This window comes from Danio rerio, chromosome 8 (genome assembly GCF_052040795.2).
Source record: "Danio rerio strain M-AB ecotype USA chromosome 8, GRCz13ab, whole genome shotgun sequence".
Lineage (NCBI taxonomy): Eukaryota > Metazoa > Chordata > Actinopteri > Cypriniformes > Danionidae > Danio > Danio rerio.
Window position 1 is genome coordinate 15,919,934 of NC_141028.1, and position 25,067 is coordinate 15,945,000.

Consider the following 25,067-nt stretch of genomic DNA (forward strand, 5'->3'; position numbering starts at 1 on the left):
GGTCACCTTTAAGACCGGCTGTTTTGTGATCCACGTAATAAATCCACTTTATTACAGTATTACAATAATGAATGAGGGACAATCAGCCAGCCAGAATGACAAACTGAGAATTTATCTCATTAGTTAAAGACGCAATCAATCGAAACTAAGCAAATGAAGCTGTTAGATATTTCAAGTCAACTAAACTGATCAAAAAAGGCACTTCTTGTGGAGTACATATTCATTAATGTTAGCAGGGAATTACACACACATCAATAGTTTTGAATACACCAGTGGTTATACAACCACCTTTGTTTAAATGAAGTCCACGTTTCTTCTGATTTATGCCTCTGTACATCTTATTCGCTCAAATATCTTGACGATTTACACAAATTATGGGCTCATTTTTGTCTTGTTCTCCTCTTGGATTGGTTTTGTTAGTGGTTTATTTCTTGTGGTTGCCAAACTGTACGGCCATCTGGTCACTGACGCAGCGGAACGTAGAGGGCTGCACCTCCCAGTACCTGATTGGGTTGTCAAACAGACTGATGCCGTTGTAGAAGACCTTCTTCAGCCCGAATCCTGTAGGGCAGAAGTCATCCTCCCCAACATTGGTGATGTTGTTTGAATGAAGGTAAACAACCTGTAAAGAAAGCACAGTTCAGTTTATTTACCATACAATAAATACACTGCAAAAATATCCATAATCAATTTCTGAATTTTTTCAAAGATATTGAATAATGTCCTCCAATTTATCTCAATGCATTTAGGCATGTAGACATGATCAAGATGATCCGCTGCAGTTCAAACCGAGCATCAAAATAGGGAAGAAAAGTGATTTAAGTGACTTTAAACGCGGCATGGTTGTTGGTGCCAGGCTGGTCTGAGTATTTCAGAAATCTACTGAGATTTTCACGCACAACCATCTCTAGGGTTTACAGAGAATGGTCCAAAAAAAGAAAAGAAAATTCCCAGTGAGCGGCAGTTCTGTGGGCGCAAATGCTTTGTTGATTCCAGAGGAGAATGGCCAGACTGGTTCGAGCTGATAGAAAGGCAACAGTAACTCAAATAACTACTCACTACAACCGAGGTCTGCAGAAGAGCATCTCTGAAAGCACAACACATTGAACCTTGAGGCGGATGGGCTGCAGCAGCAGAAGACCACACCAGGTGCCACTTCTGTCAGCTAAGAACAGGAAACTGAGGCTACAATTCACACAGGCTCATCCAAAATTGGACAATGGAAGTTTGTAAAAACGTTGCCTGGTCTGATGAGTCTCGATTTCTGCTGCGACATTTGAATGGTAGGGTCAGAATTTGGTGTCTACAACATGAAAGCATGGATCCATTCTTTCTTGTATCAATAGTTCAGGCTGGTGGTGGTGGTGTAATGGTGTGGGGGATATTTTCTTGGCTCATTTTGGGCCCATTAGTACCAACTGAGCATCGTGTCAACGTTACAGCCTACCTGAGTATTGTTGCTGACCATGTCCATCCCTTTATGACCACAGTGTACCCCCATCTTCTGATGGCTAATTCCAGCAGAATAACGCACCATGTTATAAAGAGCGAATCATCTCAGACTGGTTTCTTGAACATGACAATGAGTTCACTGTACTCAAATGGCCTCCACAGTCACCAGTTCTCAATCCAATAGAGCAGCTTTGGGATGTGGTGGAACATAAGATTTGCATCATGATGATGCTATCATGTCAATATGGACCAAAATCTCTATGGAGTATTTCCAGTACCTTGTTGAATCTATGCCACCAAGGATTATGGCCGTTCTGAAGGCAAAAGGGGTCCAACCAGGTACTAGTAAGTTGTTCCTACTAAAATAGCCGGTGAATATCTTCACAAATAAACTTTCCTTCTATTTAATAATTGCTACAAGGCTTATAACGCTGAACTAGAAAAATCCTTCTCCACACAATTATATTCATTTGATGCATGATCTGATACAGACTTTTAAAATGTAATAGATCAGATTTACTGTATGCGGTAATGGCATCACAGATAGAAGGTCACTAGTTCGAGTCCCAGCTGGGTCAGTTGGCATTTCTGTGTGAAGTTTGCATGTTCTCCCCGTGTTTGCGTGGTTTCCTTCAGGTGCTCTGGTTTCCCCCACAGTCCACAGACATGCGCTCAAGGTGAACTGAATAAGCTAAATTGGCCGTAGTGTATGTGTGTGAAAGAGTGTGTATGGGTGTTTCCCAGTGATGGGTTGCAGCTGGAAATGCATCCGCTGCATGAAACATACAGTATGTCGGTTCATTCTCCTGTGGCGACCACAGAATAATAAAGGGACTAAGCCAAAAATGAATGAATAAATGAATATGCAAAATTGTCAACTCTTCCTTCAAATGTTAAAAAAAAAATTAAAGTATGTGATAAAAAAAAACCCTACACCTGGTCTATTTTCATTGGCCCTGACTTATTCATAAATGGAGAACACAAAGAAAATGTTCATGTTTATATGCTGTAGCTTTTTATTTGATTTAGATTTATTTCCTTTTCTTTTTTATTGCTGTACCATTGGTATATTAGTATTTACATATTTATCTGTATTGGATCTTATTATTATATATTTCTTTTATTATTAGTACATCTGTTTTGAATATTTTTGATGTATGAATTTATCATTGTACAATTTTTGATTCAGTAAGAAAATGTCAACTAATTTTGCTTTCTGCTGACAGATTAATGTCTTACTGATTCTTTATATTTAAAGCAGGACCTATGATGCCCCTTCTACAAGATGTAAAAAAGTCTATGAGGTCCCTAGAGTGTGTATATGAAGTTTCAGCTTAAAATAGCACATAATTTTAGTTTCATAACTCTTTGAAACTAGCCCTTTTAGGCTTTGAGCTAAATTGTGCTGTTTTGGTGACTGTCGCTTTACATTCAAATGAAATTGTGCTCTTCTCAAAAAAGGAGATACAAACGCCTGTGCATCAGCATAACGACAGATTTAAAACTGACTTTGATTATCTCTGTGAACGAATGTGTTCATCCTAAAACTAAACATATAATGCCTCTTAGTCGTTGACAATATTTTCGGAAGGTACGATTAAACCTAACGATGGACGGCTGCTTCTCATTTAGGGCTGCATATGCTACTGAGGGAAAGATGTTTGAGGTACAAAAGAGTTTGCGTGGGTTTCCTCCTGGTTCTCCGGTTTCCCCAACAGACCAAAGACATGTGGTAGGTGAATTGGGTAAGCTAAATTGTCCGTAGTGTAGCAGTGTGAATGAGTGTGTATGTTTCCCAGTGATGGGTTGCATCTTGAAGGGCATCTGCTGCTTAAAACATATGCTGAATAAGTTGGCGGTTCATTCCGCTGTGGCGATCCCTAGATCAATAAAGGGACTAAGCCAAAAGAAAATGAATGTATGACAAAACAAGGAATGAGGATCCAGGAACAAGGAACACTATGTAATGTACATAACATGAATGACTTGGCACTGATGTGTGTGTGTGTGTGTGTGTGTGTGTGTGTGTGTGTGTGTGTGTGTGTGTGTGTGTGTGTGTGTGTGTGTGTGTGTGTGTGTGTGTGTGTGTGTGTGTGTGTGTGTGCGTGTAATGTGCAGGATGATTAACCCAATGCACGATAGAATATGTAAGCAAGTCAACTCAATTCAGTTGTATTTGTATAGCGCTTTTCCCAATAATTATCTTTACAAAGCAGCTCTATAGTTTGGAAAGTATATTAAATAGTTAACCTGAAGTTATACAGTTTATAGTGTCCAACATTTCCATGTCTATGTGTAAGGCGTGTTACAGCACACAGAGTTTACATTTCCATATCGGTACAGTACAACGGGAATAATAAAAAATCCCTAGTGCTTGCTTTTCAGTTTTCAGGGGGTGGGAAATGTCCTTCAGCCTGGGTTTGAACTGGGACGCCCTGAAGTGCTAATGCACCATATGTCAGTGCGCTAACCACTAGCCTTTTGCGCCAACAATGAGCATGATTTTGGACAACTTATAGACACTAGCTATGTTTCCATCCAAAGATGCAAATTAAATCTATGCACAAAACTCAATTTTTTCCATCCAACGAGTCAGAGAGAACAAAATCATCACTTCCTGAATAACTGCCACCAAAACATCAAAAGTATGAATGGAATTTGCTGCGGTTGGAGAAGCTCTGTCAATCTTTTCCTTATTTAATAAATGATTTGCACCTTAGAAGACAATGCTGGAATGCAGTGATCGCGTGGTGGCGTTTGAAGGTGTGAGATGCGAAGCGCAGACGCTCTCGACAGTTGTAGGTAATTAAAAATAGAATAACACTAATACTGAAATGGTTACAACGTTTTAGAATGACTAAAACAATATTTCAGATGTTCTACAGTGTGCTCAGCTTGCTGGTTTGTATATTCAAACACATTTTTATCATCACATGATCTCATAACAAAATCACAAGACCTTTTTTAATGCACATACTGGAATTTGTTCAGTAAAAGTGTTTCCATCATAGTCTATGTGCATCTTATCAAATAAAAAGTTGATCCTACTCAGTTATGCGCATACATCTTTTACACGCATTTTTAAAATTGATGCGAATCTTGGCGTTTCCATAAATCGTTTTTTTTAATGTGCATATCCAAAGTGCACATAAAAATAGGAGGATGGAAACATAGTTAATGTGTCAAGATGCAAAAGTTTCAGATTTACACGCAGTGGGGCTCATTAATGTCAGTCTCACAGCAGTGGACCAATGAGAAGAACTTGAAATTGGCATGACAATGGCAACATGGCATAGGCGGAACCACTTCTGAATGCTGCATCTTGTGTTTTCAGATGCAAAGATGCGTTCTTTGTGAATTTGCTCTGCTGTGGTCTTTTCTGTCAAACTCCAGTAATTGGCACATCTGGACTGACTGCATTCATTGTGGGAGTGCATGAACCGAGCAGTCACCTATGTATAATAATAGTTCGGAATGAATCCAAACAGTGGTTACACCCCTACTATATGTATATTACATGTTCAGTGAAGTGTATTTGATTATGTTGACCTCAAAGTTTATTATTTATGTACTAAGTTATTTATTTATAGCACATTTCAACTGATTTGAATGTTATCACTCGACTGAATGGTGTTATCAGTGGTTATCAGCGGATAGATATACGCCTACTAGGTTCAGAAGGCTGTTGTCATCCATCCATATGGTAATCACCTATAGATCACATACGGCTACGGCCAGACGTTAACAAGAGATATTTTTATTATTTATGAAATTTCCCATTAACTGTATTTTATTAACGTTTACTCCTACCCAAACCCTAAACCCAACCATCACAGTAATCTAAAAACGGATCAGGAGTCTTCTCTATTAGTATTGCTGATTAACCATGAAGATGGATGATAACAGCCTTCTGTTATCACCTAGTAGGTGCAGAAGGCCCCTACTGGCCCATATCTATCAGCTGATAACCATTGATAATACTCATTAAATGTGCGAGTGATAACATTTTTTTCAATCGAGCATTGCCCAAAGTGCTGAACACAATCAAAACGATAAGAATACTTAACTAAAACATAACCACAAACCCTTCAAGATTCTAATGGCTCAAAAGCTAAATGAAGAAGATGCAATTACAGGAGGTTTTTAAAAACATGTAAAGTTGAAGCGTGTGGTGGAAGCTTATTCCAGCACTTTGGAGCAATAACAGTGAAAGCCTGATCCCCTTCTTTGCTTTCACCGGGTCCTTAGTACAGACAGCAAAGACAGTTCTGTTAACCTAAATAAACTACTGGATCTGTATACATGCAGGAGACCTGATAAATAAGCAGGTTTCCAAGCCTTTAGAGGATTTCTAAACAAAAACTAATAAATTAAAATCAATCCCAAACCTGACAGGCAACCAGCCCAGTGAGGATAGAACTGGGGATAAATGCTTCAGCTTACAAGAGCCTGATCGAAGCCTCGCAGCCACATTTTGCAATGACTGCAGTTTATTGAGGTCATTTTGGCAGACACCCACATAAGAGTTGCAATAGTCAAGGATCTCCAGAATAAAAGCATCAAACACAGTCTCAAGATCATAAAAACAGAGAAGCAACTTCTGCCACAAGTCGTAAATGAAAAAACAAATGGATTTTACATCAATATTTATTTGTTTATTTATCAGGAATTTCAGATCACTATCAAAATAAACCCCCTAGGTTTCAGTGAACAGCTCACCTCACTGTTTTTTGGAGGAGATGTTGAACTGAGGTTCTGACTCTCTGTGGTCACTAAATATCCCAAGGCACTTCTCTTAAAAGAGTTGGGGTCCTGGCCAAATTCCCTCCCTCTGCCCTTACCATCATTGCCTCCAAATAAACCCCATCCACTGAATTGGGTGTATAACCGTCTCTCCTCTCCATCATTCATCATATTTGTCCCAGGGTTAAAAACAGAAGTTATGCAGCGAAATAAAACATCAGGCTTATTTTGATTATTAATAAGTCAGAAAAAAATATTTCCTTTCAGCCTCCTTCACAGAAGCCTGATAAGTGGAGAGAGTTTTCTTAAAGATCTCAAATGACAACAGCTTTTTATCTCCCTTTTCCTTGCTTGAGTGGCCTCGTTCAGCCAGGGCTCAGATGTAGGCTTTATAGTTAATTTTTTTTTTTGGAGCAACAGTCTAAAATTGAAGAGGAAGAGCAGTGAAATCAAGCAGCTGATTAACATTCAGATAAAGAGTAGGTGAAGGTTCTTATCTATTAATTATTAAAGTACAATTGATCAAAAACATCAACAGAAGAGCTTTAAAATCTACAAGACCACCAGGAAAACATAGAAGAGTTGCTTATTTTATGGTTGAAAGCAATCTCAAATGTGACTTCTTCATAATCTGAAAATGCCAACGCCTCGTTGTGTAGAGCAATATTGCACTCTGACAGACCATATGACAGAACCGAATCCAGTGTGTGCCTACAGTTGTGGTGGGCCCTTTTACGTGCTGTGTCAAATAAAAAGGGTTAATAAGATTGAAAAAATCCTTTGCTAGATTATCAATTGGGCAGCAGACATGAATAATAAAATCACACAAAACTAAAATGTTATCATATCTGGGTAAAAACTGCTCATCAAATTACCAAACTGTTTAATAAAGTCATTAGCTGATCTGGGAGGTTGATAGCCTAATGCACATAGGACAGATCCTGACTGCTCTTTTATCTGAAACAGTTGTAGCTCAAAGCTAGAGAAAGTATCAACAGGCATAGGCTGACAACCAAACACATTTTTAAAAATGGTTGCAAGACCTCCTCCATGCCCAGAGCATCTCGGGTTATTAAAATAAGTGCAGTTTACTGGGACAAGTTCGGAATATGTGCTCAGATAATCATCCACTGCACTAGTTTCAGTCAGAAATAAGAAATACAAACCCCTAGCAGTGAAAAAATCATTCAATATGAATGAATTTAAAACAGAGCTTACATTGACCAGCATTTAGTCTTCTTGGTATCAGATGATCATCAGCTGCCGAGTGAATGGCTGATTGAGTATAGCAGGGGTCACCAAACGTGTTTTTGGAGGGCCGGTTTCCTGCAGATTTTAGCTCCAACCCTAATCAAACACACCTGAACCAGCTAATCAAGGTCTTACTAGGTATAGTTGAAACACCCAGGCAGGTGTGTTGAGGCAAGCTAGAGCTAAACCCTGCAGGGACACCGGCCCTCATGGACCGAGATTGGTGACCCCTGAAGTATACAGTAGCTGGAGTGCACTATAGTGTGACTTGTGGGCACTCCAGCTGATAACCGTATCATATCAACCACATTGTTTCAAACTGCTAAAATATCAGTGAAAGTCATTTTGCAAAAGTGCAGTTAAATCTTCTGCAGTTGAAAAGCCAACAGACCATAAATAAACAGAAAAAAAAAAAACTGAATAATGAAATACCAAAGTGTTGAATCAGTATACACACACCTGCAGATACTTCATATGAGACAAACCACTGGGCACACTGGGTAGGCGGTTGTTGTCGAGGTGCAGCTCTCTCAGGTTGGTGAGGTAAGATAAAGCACCGTGCTCAATGTGGCGAATCTGGTTACTGCCAAGTCCCAGCCTAAACACAAAGATGGAGGATTTCACCACTAGAGGACACCCAAAACATACTAATTCATCCAATACAAGTGCAATCTGTTTACATACATGCTGTATAGTCAACATTTAAAGTGGTTCAAAACCTTTCATCAAACTTGTCCTAAAACTATTGAACGGCACCCATTGTTGTCTTGGGTAAATTCTGAAAAACCCTTTTTGATCCACTTCAAATGCTGACTACTGTATGCTAATGACACTAAATAAATAGAGATGTGTAAAGTTCACCTTTGCAGCTGGGTGTACTGGCTGAGATCCACCAGCTCAATGGCTTGAATCTGATTATTGTCCAAATGAAGTTCATGAAGACTGCCGGGAAGGTCTGACAAAAATAAGACACATTCCAAAAAAACTGTTATGCAGGAGCTATTATTATTAGCTACTGTTTTTTCTGCTTTTTTTGCTCTTTTTATTGGTGAAAACTGTGATGCTAAAGTTAAGAAAGATTTAAAAAGAAAAGAAAAGAAATGAATACATTTATTCAGCAAAGACATTAAATTCACCACACGACAGCTTAAAATAAAAAGCTTCAAATATTAAGCAGCAACTGCTCTATATATATATATATATGCAATATTCTGCCAGTAACAGCACTCATACCGCCTCTTCACCCTTCTCCCTTGTGTATTACTCCGCCCACATACAGCAACAGTCACAGGACACTCTACAGTTTGACAAATATTGCAGTTGTTGGACAACATAATGTATTTATGAGGCTTTTTTTAGTTGAGAATGTAGTTGTAGATTGCAACTATGAGGTTTATTCATAAGGATAGTGCCTATTTTAAATATTTATAATTTCTGAGAGACAGCACGTCAGCGGCTATTAGCCTGTCATACTGAGCAAAGACAGTTGACAATGTTCATCCACAAGATGGTGACAGAGACCACATTATAAGACCTTGGAGAAGGAATCAAACAGCGTAATTTTAAACTACAGCTGATCAAATCATTATTAAACAGGTAAGTTTTTTTCTATGTCGATCTCTCTCTTTTGCATGTTGTAGTGCTGTATTGAAGTTATATCATATAATTGTGGTGTATTGAGTGTGAAAAGGAACTCACATATTAGGAATGTGTGTTGTGTTGGCAGGAAGAAAGAAGAAATGTCTGCATATGTTTAGCGTTTTTTCTTATCGCAAACACAACAGCAATTTGAGAGTGATTGCGTTGCTTTTTTTCTGGGTTAATTATTGTGAAATACCAATTGTAACAGATACTGTAGACTGTAATAGACTGTAATACTGTATCGTCTTATGCCAACGCCTGCGGCCTTATGCCAACGTACACATTGCACTGTTCCTATATATTCCTATATATATATATATATATATATATATATATATATATATATATATATATATATATATATATATATATATATATATATATACATAGTTGAAGTCTGAATGAATAAACCCCCTGAATTATTTGCCCCTCTGTTTATGTTTTTCCCCAATTTCTGTTTAACGGAGAGAAGATTTTTTTCTCAACACATTTCTAAACATAATTGATTTATTTTATCTTTGCCCTGATGACAGTAAATAATATTTTAGTAGACATTTTTCAAGACACTTCTATACAGCGTAAAGTCACAGGTAAATTGTTTCATTTACAAAATGGTTTTTAAAAAAAAATCTTGCCGAAATAAAGCAAATAAGACGTTCTCCAGAAGAAAAAATATTATCAGACATACTGTGAAAATTTCCTTGCTTTGTTAAACATAATTTGGGAAATATTAAAAAAAATAAATAATAATAATTCTGACTTCAACTGAGTGTGTGTGTGTGTGTGTGTGTGTATATATGACTATATATGTATTTCAAAATGACTAGTTTTTTGAGACTATATGTTACCTTTGGGAACCCCAGTGAGTTTTGCTTCGGAAATACGCAAGTAGTTCAGTTTAAGACCCATAAATGCTCCAGGTTCAAAACCACTGTTCTGGAGTGGATTACGACCCATCTCTGCAACAACAACAACAAAAAAACAATGTTTGAAGCAGACACAGTTTTTTGTTTTATTTATATCAAACAACTTATGAGTAAACTGCCAAAAGCAGCTTTACATAACTGCTGTATAACCTCAGCATTACGTTCATGAATCATCCATGAGGTGATTAGCACAGTCTTACCAATGACATGCATGTTGTGAAGGCCTGAGAAGCTAAATGCCGGCACTTTCTTGATGCGATTGTCATGGATCCGCAGCTCCACTAGAGATGAAGGCAGGTTTTTGGGCATGGATGTCAGAAGGTTGTGTGAAATGTATAACTTCTGCAAACGTTTCAAAGGGAGGAATGCCTTTGGATGAATTTTGGAGATCTGGTTATATCTTAAGACCAGGGCCTGAAATTGGACAGGGGTTATAAATAACTGATTGGAGGAAAGGCATAAAAACTTATTAAAGTATAGTTATAATTACTCAAATATGTCATTATTTATTCACCATTCACTTGTTTCAAACATATTTAAGGTTCTTTTTTAGCACAAAATAAGAGTTGTTTGAGGAGTTGTGGAAACTGTCATTGACTTACATAGTATTTTTCCTACTATGGATATCAATAGCTATAAGTTTCCAACATTCTTCTCAATATCCTCTTTTGAGTTTAGCAGAAAAAAGGAAGCTCGTGACTTGAGAGTGAGTAAATAATGAGGTAAAGTATCCACACAATTTTGTATTTCTTAGTTCATTCACCAAATCTTTATGCAAATTATGAAATAAAAATATGTTAAGTCTCACATAGAGGTTGGAGAGTCCCTTAAAGTCTCCCTCCCTAATCTCTGTGATCCTATTGCTCTGCAGGTCCAACAGCAGTGTGTCTGCAGGAATATCATATGGCACATAACCTAAACCTGTTGGAGAATAATGAACAAAGAAACATGAAATGATCAATTCTGAGAAGTTAGATATGAAAGAAAAATAAATAAAACAGAATGCATCTAGGCTGACTTGATATTTTTCCATGGTAACTAATACATTTCAATATAGTTTAAACAAAACACATGAAATAAAACAAATCTATTTTACTTTCTTATTACACATATGTCATTGTGTAATTTATTAATGCAAGTAATTCCAAAAAATATTTAGTTTTTTGAGGAACATGCTTTTTCTCTAAAATGACTTTTCTTTGTAGCTGACATCAGTTATACCCTTTCCTTTCCAGCACCTGTAATGCCCACACTTCACTAAATGCCTGATGGATCAAATGTAGCCCTGTTTCTATAGTCACGTTAAGAAGATTGAAAAAAGAGAGTTATATTTATATAATCAAAAATGTTGCTAGCCAAAATGTAACAAATATAACAAAGACATAGTCTTATCAGGTAACAATCCAGATTAATCCAAAATTTCACTTTGTGAGTGGTTCTTTTAAGAGATTGTTGCGGCTGTGGTAGCTACTAAATCATATTTCCAGGAACAGAAATTAACAGATTCAGGTGTGCGCTTTAACTGAAGCCTTAGATAATGTGCAATCGGCACCGCCAGTATTTCTGAGGCCTTGGTATAGCGATGCTACCATAGTACTGGTAAAATGTGTGTGATACTGATGCGCTAGGTGCAAATTATACATTGAAGCTTGATTGGGCATTAGGAGAGGTTAACTTTTTCGATAATGTTGGGGGGGTTCAATCTCCCCCTAACACCCCTGTATCGTACCCTGCCATTGCAAATATTAGATACATCCGCTCCCCGTTACGACTGACCAATCAGGACTGAGTATTCCAGATAACTATATTTTACATTGCAATTTCTTGGTAATCTGCTTCCTTATTTCTGCTTCGTTAAGGCTAATAAATCATAATAATGTGACGAACTGTAAAACTCTGGCCCAGATATGGCCCACTCTACCAGCTTTTGCTTGGCCCATAGGCTGCAGTGAATTACAGTACATGATTGGACCAAGTCTGGGTTCCATACAAGGGCAAAACATGGACCATATCTGGGCAAAGTCTCAGCCAAGATAATAACCCATAACTGAGCCTGAACTGGGTCAGATATGTTGGTGTGTCACGATTGCAATGAATTTGATAAACCCATGAAGCATTTTGCTTTATGGCCGCATTTTTTCTCGAAGTGACCTGATTGGTAGAATTTTTTCTTTACTCAAAAATAATTAAAAAGGTATTTTAAAAGTGGGTCAAACTTACGTGGCACACATATAAATTTTTTACATCTGGGCCAAATACTACATTTGACATCTGCTCCAAGTGTTGTGTTTCACCTTAAAGATGGAGCCACATCTGATAACCCAGGCCATGTTTGGAATTCTTTGCTACCTGGGAAGTTATAATACACACCAGTGTAGTTTTGATTATAATAAATTATGATAAATTCCAACATAACAGATGTGTTAACAAGTTCATTCATTCATTTTTTTTCGGCTTAGTCCCTTTATTAATCTGGGGTCGCCACAGCGGAATAAACCGCCAACTTATCCAGCATATATTTTACGCAGCAGATACCCTTCCAGCTGCAACCCATCCCTCACACTCATACACTACGGACAATTTAGCTCAATTCACCTGTACCGCATGTCTTTGGACTGTAAAGGAAACCGAAGCACCCGGAGGAAACTCACGAGAACGCAAGGAGAACATGCAAACTCCACACTGAAAAGCCAACTGACCATGCCGAGGCTTCAACCAGCGACCTTCTTACTGTGAGACGACATCGCTACCTACTGCGCCACTGCGTCATTCGTGTTAACAAGTTAACAAACTGTTTTAGTGAAGTGAATATCTCTGGACAGCCCGCATACTGAAGGAAAATATATTTGCATTCATTCATAAAAATAAGCTGAATATTCACCGGACTTTGCTTATAACATTAGGATGCTTTGAGTAGGCAGTAAATTTAAGAAACAATTTCTTAAGTATTTACCATCTGAGTCTTTGGGTTACTCAGGGTCACTAGTAAACTTTTCAGCGGGCTATAATTTTGGAAATGTTTGGTAATTCTCTGGGCTTCGTGTGTTTGCTGTGCCGTGTTGTTGTGTGCTAGCATTCCCATCTGAGCTTCCCATATAATTAAGATGGAGCCAGATGACCATGGCTCCACGTAGCACATTACAACGTGGAGAGAGAGAGAGAGAGAGAGAGAGAGAGAGAGAGAGAGAGAGAGAAAGAGGAGTGTTTTATGAACTTCATAAAAGACCGATTTAAAAGAGGGCAACTGTGCTTGGGTGGTACCTGGCATCCGCAGAAATTGTCCATTTAGCTTTTTAAATTCATCATTCCTGGTGAAACCGACATCATAGTTTATGGCACGTTTGCTGTACCGAGCAGAGTAACCAGAATGTCTGTCTTCTCAGGTGACCGACCACACACCACATGTGCTGTCTGATGTGGACAGGCCAGATTAGCGGTGTGTCTGAATTGGTATCCGTTCTCAAGCTAAAATTTGATCCTGATCTCATTCTGGCCTTTGATGTGGATGGTAAAACCTGACATTTCTATGCAGCGTTCAGCCAAAATGTCCTCCTCACTTTCCCTACTTTCAGCCACAACTTTGATTTATATTTTAATTTTATAGATAAAACTCATGACTCACATTCATATCTTTTCGTTTCATACTACAGTCTGTTCATTCATACCACATTTTTTAAATCTCATGGGAAAAAATGATAGGCAGGTCTTTGATGTTTGCTCCATGTCACAGACTAGTAATTTTGGGATAACATGGATGATATAAAGGGGATATCATGTAACTCATCCAACCTAATCACAAACCAGGGTAGCTTCATTCTTTACACTGGTGGTTATCAAATAGAGCCTAAAAAGGGGGTCACAAGTTTTCTTTGATTACACCGTCAAAAAATAGCGCTAAATAATCTAAATAATTCCACATTTTTCCTCACATTATACGAGTATATTATATAAGAAAATTTAGTTTTTAAAAGTGTGGATTGCCATTTTTTTGTTGTTATTAGGGAAAGGTTTTTCTACATCATTTTTTTCCCCGTGCAGCCTTGGTAAACTATTTTTTTTATTTGTAAATTGTAAATAAAACCTACATTTTCAAAGTGCTACAAAATAGAGTAGAGTTTTTGTAACAGTGTAATATACCCATTTCTGAGTCAAAAATGTTTCTACAACAAATCTTGCCTCCATTTTAGACATTTTATTGACTAAACATCAACTAGCAGTTATTGGACTATAACTAAACTGCCAGACTAATATCTGCGAACACTTTATCCAGTTTTACCTCGAGTGAAACTGTATTTATAAAGTCGGCTGAAAGAGTGGCTCGATGGTCTTCTAAGAGTTTGGCGACAACCATCATGCTAACTTCCTTGCCCTAATCTCCATTTGCCTCCGTTCTCTGCTTCTTTTTGTTCGGTTTAGCTGATTTTGTTGCCATAATTCACAGTTTAGTTGTGTAGTGTAAAGATTTTGTCCATTTAGAAGTTAAAGAGGAGTAAAATGTGGGGTTTAGAGTAAATAAGAAGTATAAAAGGTATGAGAGTGAGACTAAACCTGTGCCTACTCATCCCTCCTCCTCCGGAAGTCCCCACGAACACTTTATTATGATGATCTTCCAGCTACAGACTGATTACTGAGCAAAACTGTTCTACTGGCTATGAGTAACTTTGCAAGTACATTTATTCATTTTCCTTTAGCTTAGTCCCTTAATTACCAGAGGTTGCCATAGCAGAATGAACCGCTAACTATTCCAGCATATGTTTTACGCAGCGGATGCCCTTCCAGCTGCAACCCAGTACTGGGAAACACCCATACACACTCACACACCACGGCCAATTTAGTTTATTCAATTCACCTATAGTGCATGTCTTTGGACTCTGGGGGGAACGGAAGCACCCAGAGAAAACTCACACTAACACAGGGAGAACATGCAAAATCCACATAGAAATGCCAACTGACTCAACTGGGACTCAAAATTCTTGCTGTGAGCCGACAGGACTAACGACTAAGCCGCCCTCTTTGCAAGTACAATTAGTAAAAATTATCTTGACAAGGACGTAGACTCGCTCTTGACATTGGTGGGGTTTGCGTGGAAATTGTTTTTGCACTTTCAAAAACATTATTAAAGAACATAATAATATAAAATAAACACGTAATAATACAAACAACAATAAATGAATCACAGTCCATGCTGCAAGAGTCAATTTACATTATTTTACTGCAATCTGGCTTTGAAGATGTATGAATGTAGAGAAATTTATAGAGGTGTGTGACGCAATTTAATTATTTAATCTTGATTATTGAATATTCGATTAATTGCCAAGCCTTGGTTAATAGTATTATAGTGAACTCATAGCAAACTTGACTTTAATCCTTTGTGAACAAGTAGGTTACTAAGAGTTGATGGAGAATTATTTTATTTTGAAGTCGATTAAATTATTGGTAGGGCATTTTAGTAATAGGGTATATGCCGAGCTAGTGTTTCTTACCATAGTGATAAACTTTTGGTGAACGGTTAATGTGAATTTTTTTCCATTTCATATGGTTTCTTTTGCAGCTTCAATGTTGTAATGTGATTTAAATATAATCAATTAAATAGACCTTGGCATTCATTTAGTTGCTCAAGCGTAAAACTAGACGAAAAGCCGTTTACTCGCACATGTCCATCATTGAATTTACTGGAGAGAAATAAATGTTCATATTTTAAAGACATGGCAGGAAAAAATGTGATTTAATGCAGTGCTTCTTGTGCAATTAGAGACCCACTTTATATCAGATATCACTCAGACCAGTGGAGATCGCTGATTTTTAAAGAAAACAGACTGATTTTGCGATGGTATACAGTTCAGCTGAAACGTTTAACCCAGGTTACTGACAAATTAAAAGTCCTTCAGCATACTTCCACATATACCCTATTGGTAGTTTTTGGCAGAGACACATCCTCTTCGTCCATGCTAATTCTACTGCCTTGTATTCTAATAATCCTAAATTACAACAAAGAATTTAGTATAAAATTTTTACTGATTATAAATAACTTTAAGTACACGTAAGAATATTCTACTAACTATAAACCGAGCATAAGTATTCTACAAACTAACAATAATTTTGCAATGTTATATCAACTTAATTTTTCGAATAACATTGATTAACTAACTTAGTATAAGTCTACTAACACTCTGCTACTTACCAATATTCCAATATACCAATATTCCAACTCTATTTAGATCAATAGTCTAAAACTCCATTCCTGGAGGGTTGCAGCTCTGCATAGTTTGGCTCCAACCACCTCCAACTCACACCTGCTTAACAGTCTTGAACACCTGAATTAGCTGTGTTTGACTAGGGTTGGAGAAAAACTGTGCAGAGCAGCGGCTCTTCAGGAATCGAGTTTGCGACCTAGGACTTATATTAATTGACATGCATTAGAAAAGTTAATTCATTTCAACAGAAAATTGAAAAGGGACCATCATAATAAAGTGTAACCTTTTCCAATTTGTTTTTGCATATCATACACTGTAAACAAATCCTGTTTGCCTTACATTTTTAAGCTCAAATTAACTTTATGAGTCTATTGAACTTATATTATGTGAAACTGACCTTAAGCAGCTTGCATAACTTATACGATTAAGTTATAACATGAACAATGAACTACAAACTTATGCTGTCAGGACTGATTTACAGTTTAGCAGCAATTTTAGTAGACATATATGCTTTGCAGAATATTTTGTTTGCGTTTGTGCCATAAAAAAACTTTGGCACCGTGCTGTTCAATATAAAATTTGGGTCTAGCAGAAAAACCTCTCAGACTAAACAGTCATTATCTTGTCTGTCTATACCAAGACGCATTGCAAACACATATCATTTTAAGCCCACCTAAATCTGAGCACTGTACGACTCTGAGCTCGCACCGACAGCCGAATGGACATGTGGGATGTTCAGGTTTATATGGCTCCACGGCAGACCCTTCTTCCTGGTCCATCATCATCATCAGCTCTTTCACATCGATATCTTTGCCAAAGTCCCAGAATCCTTTCTGCTCGAAGGGAAGAGCACTGGAGTCTATTGGTAGGTGGGCAGTGCAGAGAAACAGAAACGCCACACAGACTGACAACATGGCTGCTACTTTTTAATCTGCAAACAAAGAGACAAAGACAGAGAAGGAAAAACGTATTATAAAAAAGTACCTGAGTGACGTATTATAGTGATGCTGTATGTGTAATGTGTAATGTAATGGAGGAAGCGTAGCTTTGGATGGCAATTTGCATTAAGGACGAATGTTTTCAATGCCATCAGGCTAACGTTAGCATTTTAAAGATCTCCTGTTGCCCCTTGAAATTGAGTTTCTTTTATGGCTGTGCAATTTGAGGAAAATATATTCTTGCAATTTTTTGACAGACATTGCAATTGTGATTTGATTAGCGATTTAATTTTGTAGCCAAGACTCAGCTCAATAATCTGTATCGTAGCTTCTTAAGTGTTAAAAAAGAAACTTAAAAGAAATTAACTTACTTAAGTTAAACATTTATTCAAATTTGTTTATAAATATTCAAAAATTTAACTCATTGTTCTTTGGAGTAAATAAAATGACCTTACCTTTCTGTAAACAAGTTCAGCTCAAATAATGGAGATAACGTAGCTCATTATACAAACCAAAAAAATAATAGTTTTAAAAATACAGAACACTCTGCAAACTAACATGGCTGATAAGAGGCAGATTGAACAGTTCTGATTGGGCAGAATGAAAGTAGGCTCATTCAATTGGCTAGTAAGACTATCACATACAGACAACAGTCATGCATTTGCTATGGGCAAGGTAAATTAAATAATACATATATATTCCATATCGCTGCCTCCTGCGATTAGATGATCACAATGTTTCAAATTGCAATTCGATTTCAGTTAATTGAACAGCCCTAGTTTCCACCACTTTTATGTTATCAAAACCAAGAGTTTTTGATCATTTTAAGAGTGTGATTGCGGATTGATTATTGTAATTCCAATTATATGGAAATAAGCTAATAAAACATGAATTCAGATGGTTCAAAATGGCTGGCACACACAAATTTGAATTATATGGGAATAAGCCAATTCAAAATGGCTGGCACGCACAATTTTGATCGCATTTCCCTCATATTATGTTCTCTTCACTAGCTGACAGTCCAAACCAGAATCAAGTTTTAAAGTCTCTGTGAAATGTGCAATGTTTGTTTTGCTTTTGCACCATGTTGTTCTTTAGATGAACCCAGCAACTTCCAGATCACACTGGCTTTAAAATTACATAGTTTGTTTTCAAACCCTGAGTGGAACGGCTCCTAAATATCTCTGTGATCTTTAGACCCCAAAACATCAGTTTGATCGCTGAGGTCTTCTAAGCAGAGAGACTCGATGGTCCCAAGATCTATAGACTGAAGTAACGGTGCATTTCAACTTTCAGCTTGCAACTTTCTATAGACTAGAAGAAATTGGCCCTATTGGTGTGTGTGTGTGTGTGTGTGTGTGTGTGTGTGTGTGTGTGTGTGTGTGTGTGTGTGTGTGTGTGTGTGTGTGTATATTTGAAGTCAGAATTATTAGCCCCCCTTTGAATTATCTTTTCTGCGTTTTACAGAGCAAGGAAATTTTCACAGTATATCTGATAACATTTTTTCTTCTGGAGAAAGTTTTATTTGTTTTATTTCGGCTAGAATAAAAGCAGTTTTAAAATTTTTCAAATCATTTTAAGGTCAAATATATTAGCCCCTTTAAGCTATTTTATTTTTCTATTGTCTGCAGAACCATCATTATACAATAACTTGCCTAATTACCCTAACCTGCCTAGTTAACCTCATTAACCTAGTTAGCACCTTTAAATGTCACTTTAAGCTGTATAAAAGTGTCTTGAAAAATATCTAGCAAAATATTATTTACTGTCATCATGGCAAAGATGAAAAAAAATATTTATTAGAAATGAGTTATTAAAACTATTATGTTTAGAAATGTGTTTAAAAAAAGCTTCTTTCCGATCAACAGCAATTGGAGAAAAAAATAAACAGGGGGGCTAATAATTCAGGGGGGCTAATAATTCTCACTTCAACTGTATATATGGTTCTTTGTGTCCACAAGCTGATAGTTCTAATATTCTCTTAAAATTGGATATTCTGTCATCATTTACTCTCCACTCACTTGCTCAAAGCTATTTGTGTTTCTATTTTCAGTTAAAGACAACAAAAAGGGCATTTTTAACACTTTTGGAAACCGCAATTGATTTCTAGAGTATTTGTTTTTTCTTAAATGCAACTGGTTACCAGTTTCTAAAAATGTTATTTTATCAGAAAAAGAAACTCATCAAGGTTTATAACCACTTGAGGGTGATTAAACGGTGAGTACATTTCATTTTTATATAACCGTCCCTTTAAGCCCTGTAAATGCAGCTGATTGTCACAATAAACCAATCTGCTCTCCACATCGACAATAGGAAAAAATCTCATTGTTACTAAAACTAAAACCTGAGTCAGGGAAGGACGTGTTTGGGTCAGATGCATCAACGTGTGCAAATGTGTATTTTCGTAACCTGTCTTTGTGCTATATTTACAGTCAGTTTTTTCCTTCCACCCCAGAACGGGTGTAACATCATCTGAGTGTATTTTGGTGTCATTTGCCCAGCTGAATTACAGCTGAAACCATACTGATGCAACGTCAGTATAAGATCTAGACTTGAGCACAAATACATCCTGTTATTTAGATACATTTGCTTCAGTAGAAACATAAAAGATGTATGTAATAAATGCACATAATGCAACTTGATTTATTAATAACACTAAGATGCAATGGAGTTTAATCCTGCATGCATAGATGCTGCTCTTTGATTGTTTATCTTACAGACTCTGTGTTTAGTTTCTTATTTTACATCGACAATCTCACGTGTTTAGTCTAAAATTCCTTAGGGGATTTTAAAACGGAAATAAATTTGAGAATTGTTGATATATTAAGAGCATAAAGCTCTTAAATAGATGTGGATTGCATAGCTGAGATAGTTTAGTGAGATATAAGAATGTTTCAAACTCACCTTTTGTTTAGAAATCTGAGCACAGTTTGTTAAAGAATGCTAAAAACAGGACAGATTTAAAGAAAACATTTTGAGAATAAAGGAAATCTCTTTTTTTTTTTTTTTGCTTTTTAAATTGTTATTGAGTAACTAAAAATATTAAAATTCAATTAAATAAATAGATTTAAGTACTAAAATCACTATTGAAATGACCGAAATAAATATTATTTATTTAATATTCAGTTGGGAAATAAAACTTCCAAAAATTAAAAATATAATAAAGTATTAAATAATTATTAAACATTTAATTAGTAAAAATTAAATATGTTGTTTAAATTATATCTAGATTCCTAAAAATGAGAAAAATAAAAATACAAAACTGTAAATTATTAATAGAAAACTCCTGGCTTTTAGTCTGTAAAACTAAAAGCTTATTAAAAACACAAACACACACACAAAAAATAAATAAATAAATTAACAATATGTGGATCTTTTTTATTTTGTGGACACACTAATCCCTATATTAGATTCTGTGACTGTCCAGATCTGCAGAAAAAAATCTCTTTTTTGTGTGCCACGTGTTGTGCGTGTGGTTTTAAACAACCTCTGAGCTCTTTCTCCCTCTCTCTAAATTCACTCCCACACCCTTTACCACAGAATGGCAGAAGAACCACATTACTGGCAGTTTAACAGATTGTGTTTTTGGAGAGCCACCCTGATTCATGAAATAAAGAAACTGAATGTCCCAAAGTCATATCCTCTTAAAATATGACAACACTCTTATGTAATAAACTGGTAGCTGATTTAAGCTCACAAAATGATGACGTGCACAGCCTGATGATGTCCACCGCCGCCCTGAACAATCCTACTAATGAATAAAAGATGTGTTTTGTTTTTCAGCTTCTAAAAGTCTTTGATTTAGTCTAATAAAACAGTCAGCAATTTCATAAGTGCTTGATCGATCTATATATATATATATATATATATATATATATATATATATATATATATATATATATATATATATATATATATATATATATAACATATTTAGATAATCCCAACTGGTTAGGCAAATCTGACTTGTATCTCTCATTTAAAGAAATGAGATTGGATAATTAATGTTACATTTATAGAATGTTAGAAATCTAAAGACTTGATGTGGATAAGAGAGTGATGAAAAATAAAAACAGTATTGCTCAAAGATTTAAAAACTACTTTAGTCTCTATTTTTCAACCTCAAGAAGCTTTTAAAACTGAACTGGTCACAGCGGAAACATCTAGAAATGCACCAGGAGCACAAAACTAAAAAGGAAACAAGATAAATACGAGCATTGAAGCTCCTTACCTGCTGTGTGAGATATATCTGGAGATGAATTCTTCCGTTTGAGGTGTCTGATGGCAAGCAGATTTTAAGGTTTGATCATTGTTTTTGATTACTGTCTATTATGTCCTCGGCTGCCAGCAGTCGCATAGCACTGAGAAGTACCTGCAATTCAAAATACAGGACAGCTTGCAAAAAAAAGGGGGAAAAAATTGTATTTGAGACATTCCCACTGAAGCTGTCTTTCCCTCCCACTGTTTCTCTTTCTTATGGGTAAAAAGAGAGAGAGAGAGAACTGGATGGTGTGAGTGTGTGGGCCAATAATTCCACCCAAATACTATAGTTAGCACAGTTTTTGTAATTCTTTTGAATTAATTTAGTTTAAAATCATCCTTTATTTTACTTATTTTTAAGCACTACGGGTCCAGCTGCAAAACAGTCGGGCTTATGCATATATCGCTATACATGTAATCAAATAGGACAGAAAGACAGAAAAGGACAGAAAGACATATAGACAGACAGATAGAGACAGACAATATATAAATTAATAGACAGTCAGATAGGCAGAGACAGACAAATATAGTGACAGATATAGTTGTAGACAGACAGACAGACAGATAAACTGTTGTATAGTTTATAGATATTTTTGTATACAGACAGACACAGGCAGGTATATAGACAAAGACATACAGATGTATAGACAAAATATATAGACAAAGATATATGGAGACATAAAAATTTATAGAATAAGACAGACCGATATATAGACAAGGACAGATATATAGACAAAGATACAGTATGTAGGGACAGATAGATATATAGACAAAGACAGATATATATATATATATATATATATATATATATATATATATATATATATATATATATATATATATATATATATATATATATATATACATAGACATATATATATATATATATATATATATATATAGAGAGAGAGAGAGAGAGAGAGAGAGAGAGAGAGAGACAGACAGACAGATAGATATACAGTATATACAAAGACAGATATATAGACAAAGACAGACAGATGTATAGACAGACAAACAAATATATAGATAAAGACATACAGATATATAGACAAAATCAGACAAATATAGACAAAGATAGACAGATATATAGACAAAGACAGACAGATATATAGACAAAAACAGACAAATATATAAACAAAGAGAGACAGATATATAGACTAAATAGACAAATATATAGACAAAGATAGACAGATATATAGACAAAGACAGACATATAGACAAAACAGACAAGTATATAGACAAAGACAGACAGATATACAGACAAAAACAGACAGATATATAGACAAAGACAGATATATATACAGAAAAACACAGACAGATATATCGACAGACGGATATTTAGACAAAAACAGACAAATATAGACAAAGATATAAAGACAGATAGATATATAGACAAAGACATATATATAATTAAAGACAGACAGATATTTAGAGACAGACAGATATATAGACAAAGACAGATATATAGACACATAAATATAGAGACAGATAGATATATAGAAAAAGACAGACAGATATATAGACAAAGACAGATATATAGACAAAAACAGACAAATATAAAGACAAAGATATATAGACAGATAGATATATAGACAAAGACAGGCAGATATATAGACAAAGACAAACAAATATATAGACAAAGATATATAGAGACAGATAGATATATTGACAAAGACAGATATCTAGACAAAGACAGATATATAGACAAAAACAAACAAATATATACAGAAAAAAGAGATATATAGACAAAAACAGACAAATATATAGAGACAAAAAGACATATATAGACAAAGATATATAGACAGATAGATATATAGACAAAGACAGAGAGATATGTAGACACAGATAAAGACAGACAGACATATATATAGACAAACAGACAGACAGACAGACAGACACAGACAGACAGACAGACAGACAGACAGACAGACAGACAGACAGACAGACAGACAGACAGACAGACAGACAGACAGACAGACAGATAGATAGATAGATAGATAGATAGATAGATAGATAGATATCACGCATTAGACACTTTAAAATGCTCTATTGATATAGATGTAGCTCAGCTCTTTGACATACAATAAACACATCCTGCCACAGACTTCCAGGTTTTCCCACTAAGACTGATGTTACTTCAGGATATGCTCTTTTAATATAAGGAAGTTTTTCTTCATGGTTGAGGACACGGCCCACGCCCTAGAAATGAAGAACAGTCACAGAAATATATACATCAACAGAGAATCAGAGCAGGGACGGCCCAAAGAAAATAAATCTGGGACAGAGGCCTGCTGTGAAGCAGAAAAAAAGCACTTGTGGCAGTGAATTACCGGTTTAAGAGAAGAGTTTCTCTGGACAGAAATAGAGCAAGCAGTGAGTGCCACTGCCCAGTGTGTTAGTCTACAGCGTCATAACACTCAAAGATTAAAGTGCAACTCAGCATTGGGCTGATCTTCTCTGCTCTCAGCAGCTGTTCATGCAAAACAGTCTTCAAGAAGCATACTGCTAGTATAGAATTACGTTGTTTACAAGTAAATCTCAGAAGTTAGTCTACACATTTTAATTCCTTGGATAAAATAAGATAAAGATAAAGTAGGGTGTTGAATAGATATGAATAATTATCTGAAGACTAACTTAAGACATTTAAAAAATTAATCAAGACTAGGGGAAATATTTTTTAAAAGTAACACTATTTGTAGTTGCTTGCATTTCTGACGCCCCCTTGTGGGCCAAGGAGATATTCAGGAGGACAGAACAAAATAGACTAAACTGTAAAAAGTATTCAACTCCTTCAACAAGACCGCTGGACACAAGCGAATCATGACCAGAGATGTCCTTATTACAATAATAAAAAAGAATAAAAATAACCCTTAATTCCAGATGAATTCTTTTACCTCCCAGCTTTATTGTAGTTTATGAGGGAAAACCAAAACCTGGACAACAAACAGGATCACAAAAATAAAATTAAAATTAAAACCTTTGCTACTAATACTTGTAACAGTATTACAAATAAACTGTTTGCCATTTAATTAAGAAATAAATAATGTAAGAAGCTGATACATTATTGCAAATGATTTAAAAACAAAGCAAAAGTAAATTCGATTTAAAAGACTGCAGGCATTCATACAGATGCTTGATATAAGCAAAACAACATACATACACAAACTTTAACAAGCAAAGGACTATTAGCACCATATAAATCTGTGCAAAACAAACACCTGCTACAGCATAAGCACAGCTGATGTTAATGTCAAATGTATGCAGTAGTTTTAAGTTGTGAAAAGTAAAAAAAAATGCATGTGTGCTTCCAATGACGCATCCCTAAAACACAACTTACACAATATGAAAGGCCTCAAGTGTAAAAACAAAAAACAAATTCTCCGAATGCTGACTTGAATGGAGATTTAGCTGAAAATGTTTTGTGTTTCAGATCTGGTGCTCCTCGTATCTCTGGGGCCGCAGCAGGACGCTCTGGTAGGTTCTGATGCAAGAGAAGGCTGTGGGTGGAATGAGGCGCCGCTCTATCAGGTTAAACTCCAGGTGAACCGACACCAGTGAAGAGTCGTCCCGCGCCGTAGTATCACACAGTGAGTTCATAGTGACGTAGCTAAATGCACAAGATCAGGTTAAAACGTTCTGTTGATATGATGTAGAAACTACTA

General features: G+C 36.0%; 2 protein-coding genes across 5 annotated transcripts in view; both read right to left on the reverse strand.

Moving 5' to 3' along the window:
- Positions 1 to 19: 19 nt before the first annotated feature.
- bgna (biglycan a) lies at positions 20 to 23,906 on the reverse strand. Of its 2 annotated transcripts, XM_087263108.1 has the most exons (10): positions 23,736 to 23,906; positions 23,488 to 23,604; positions 21,377 to 21,517; positions 16,881 to 17,138; positions 10,822 to 10,934; positions 10,214 to 10,427; positions 9,936 to 10,046; positions 8,308 to 8,401; positions 7,906 to 8,044; positions 22 to 622 (listed from the first exon to the last, which is right to left on the reverse strand). In XM_087263108.1, the coding sequence occupies exons 4-10, from the start codon at positions 17,119 to 17,121 to the stop codon at positions 425 to 427; spliced, it is 1,110 nt and encodes a 369-aa protein (XP_087119234.1). In that variant the 5' UTR covers positions 17,122 to 17,138; positions 21,377 to 21,517; positions 23,488 to 23,604; positions 23,736 to 23,906; the 3' UTR covers positions 22 to 424.
- A 384-nt stretch (positions 23,907 to 24,290) lies between these two features.
- Positions 24,291 to 25,067, reverse strand: part of si:dkey-6n6.1 — a 45,087-nt gene continuing 44,310 nt past the window's right edge. For 2 of the 3 annotated variants that reach the window (XR_015496742.1, XM_087262618.1), the window contains one exon: positions 24,291 to 25,012. Coding sequence is in view for 2 of the 3 variants with exons in the window: in XM_087262618.1 (XP_087118744.1) it covers positions 24,832 to 25,012 (181 nt within the window). In the remaining variant the exon portion in view is untranslated. 3 annotated transcript variants of the gene reach the window in all.